Source organism: Zeugodacus cucurbitae, chromosome 6, assembly GCF_028554725.1.
Source record: "Zeugodacus cucurbitae isolate PBARC_wt_2022May chromosome 6, idZeuCucr1.2, whole genome shotgun sequence".
Taxonomy (NCBI): domain Eukaryota; kingdom Metazoa; phylum Arthropoda; class Insecta; order Diptera; family Tephritidae; genus Zeugodacus; species Zeugodacus cucurbitae.
In genome coordinates, this window is record NC_071671.1 from 61,059,834 (window position 1) to 61,062,070 (window position 2,237).

General features: G+C 35.9%; 1 protein-coding gene across 1 annotated transcript; it reads right to left on the minus strand.

Moving 5' to 3' along the window:
- Positions 1-735: 735 nt before the first annotated feature.
- Positions 736-2,013, minus strand: LOC105218827 (peroxisomal membrane protein 11B). Its single transcript, XM_011194658.3, has 3 exons — positions 1,760-2,013; positions 1,588-1,703; positions 736-1,523 (listed from the first exon to the last, which is right to left on the minus strand). The coding sequence occupies exons 1-3, from the start codon at positions 1,819-1,821 to the stop codon at positions 958-960; spliced, it is 744 nt and encodes a 247-aa protein (XP_011192960.2). The 5' UTR covers positions 1,822-2,013; the 3' UTR covers positions 736-957.
- Between the last annotated feature and the right edge of the window lie 224 nt (positions 2,014-2,237).

Sequence of the window (2,237 nt, forward strand, 5' to 3'; positions counted from 1 at the left end):
TTGGCAGAATAAAAATTGGCGTGCCATTAACGAAAATTACGCCTTACAAGTCTGTCATCGCATCCGCAATAACATATGACGAATAATCTTTGCGGGTTGGAGAGAGAGATTTTGTCAAAACCAGGTTGGTCTTTACGGATTGAAAACACTAAACGATTATCAAATCGACATTTACTCTGACTAGACCATATCGTTCGGATGAATGGAGAATACCCAGTAGTCAAAATATTTAACGAGGTACCAGTTGGAGATTACAAACATAACAATTATCTAGAAATTTCGATTTTTTATTAGTTGTTGGATGAGTAGAGGTTCTACCCAATCTCTTATATAAACCGAGAAAGGGTTATGTGAATTGGACACCTTCTCTAAGTAGTATATTTTAAGTTAATTTTGCATAGCCTAAGGCAGTAGAAAACCATGTGCTACCGAAGACCTTCGTCTGCAATAAGTTAGGGCAAGATTAAAGAGACCCGATTGACTTAAGAATTATTTTTGGTCGGATACAACCATTATTATCACGTATACTTGGGAACGACTCGAATTGGCAGGTCCAACATAGTACCTATACGTATAATCAAATTAAATGCATTTACCTGTTTGTCCCTATTTACTGAACCTATCACAATTCAAATTCTAATATCATTGCTATTCCAAAAAAAAATCCATTAATGCTTAATAGAAAATCAATTTAAGATTTGTCTCTAATGATTTAAAAATTTCATTCATAAACAATTATCAGAGAATAGATTTATTTATTTTCAACAGCGAAAACGTGTAAGAAATCAAATAATCCATACGTACATAAAAATATACATAAATTCATAAGTGTGCGTGTGCTATATGTCGAGTACAAAAACAAAAATCGTGGAATTTAAACGTTGTAAAATACATATACCATAAAGAAACAAATTTTCTTTGCTTTACTCCTTAACCTAAGAAAAATATAGTTCAAATTTATGCTGGCGTTAACTTGGCTGTTGGTTCTAATAATGCCCACAAACCAGCTGCCGACGAAATAGCACCCAGCAAACCAATTGTACGCGGCGACAACCTAGTGTAACCTAGTACAGTTAGTGGTATAAATAAGTCACATAAATTCTTAACTGTATCTACAGCCACATCTTTGTGGCCCAGCACCAAGGCATAGGAATGTAGCGCCAATTGGTTAAAATCACGTAGTGAAGTTATACGCAGCGGTGAGACTTTAGGGCATGCACGGGTTATACCACTCTTTGAGCCAGCCTTATGAAAATCGATCAATTGAAATATTTCATAAACATCTCGGCATAAATTCATTATAATCGATAGCAACCAGTATTTATTCGCGAATTTGCCCCAACGGTTGGTATTTATGCCCTTGAAGAGACCCGTGCGAGCCAGCCACATGAAATGGTCGGCCAGTAGGAACAGAGATTGTGACAGCTTGCTCAATGTCAATGTCACACGTATCGTAAGATCGGGGTAATGTATGGTGCGTAATGACGAGTAGAATATATCCACACAGCGACCGAAGCGCAGCACTAAAAATAAAGAGAGGGTGTTAAGTAATAAAGTAATTTGAGATTTCATAGCGGTGCGACTTACGTTTTCGGAATGTGCTTAATATATATTCCACAGTTTTGAAGCTATCCGCCAGAGCTGGACTAGCGTCAGCGCTCTCCAATGAATCCCATAAAGCACGCGATGCATATTGTACAAGGCTGTGAATAATGAAACAATTAGAATTTCTAAATTATAATCAACTTGAAAAACTTACCGTGCGATTTTATCACGGCCTGCCGTCTGATTATTTAGTGCCACCAACTTATCCAAGTTCATGTTTTCTACGTCTTTACTTGTGTGATTACGCGTATTGCTTGTAGATGAAAATATTACTTAATTTATTGCTCAGCTCAAGGTTCAACAGGATAAATAAATAAATTCACACGCAAATAGAGAGAGATTAAAACGAATTATTTGTTTAGCAAATCTACAACCTGTTTTGTTTTTGTTGCCCTGCCAATTGTGACTGTCAAACGCCGGTGTGTTGAAAATCTGCCACAGCTGTTGCTATGGTGAGTGAGTGCTCTGAAGTAATTTACAGAAATTTAAACAATATAAACGAAATACTAGCATAATTGAAATATCACAAAAATAACAATATGGGTTTATACCTTTTTACAACTTTTTTACAGTAATTTAAGCAAAAGTTTGCTTATTTTTTCATAAATATTGTATAGCGCCATCTGCATGTA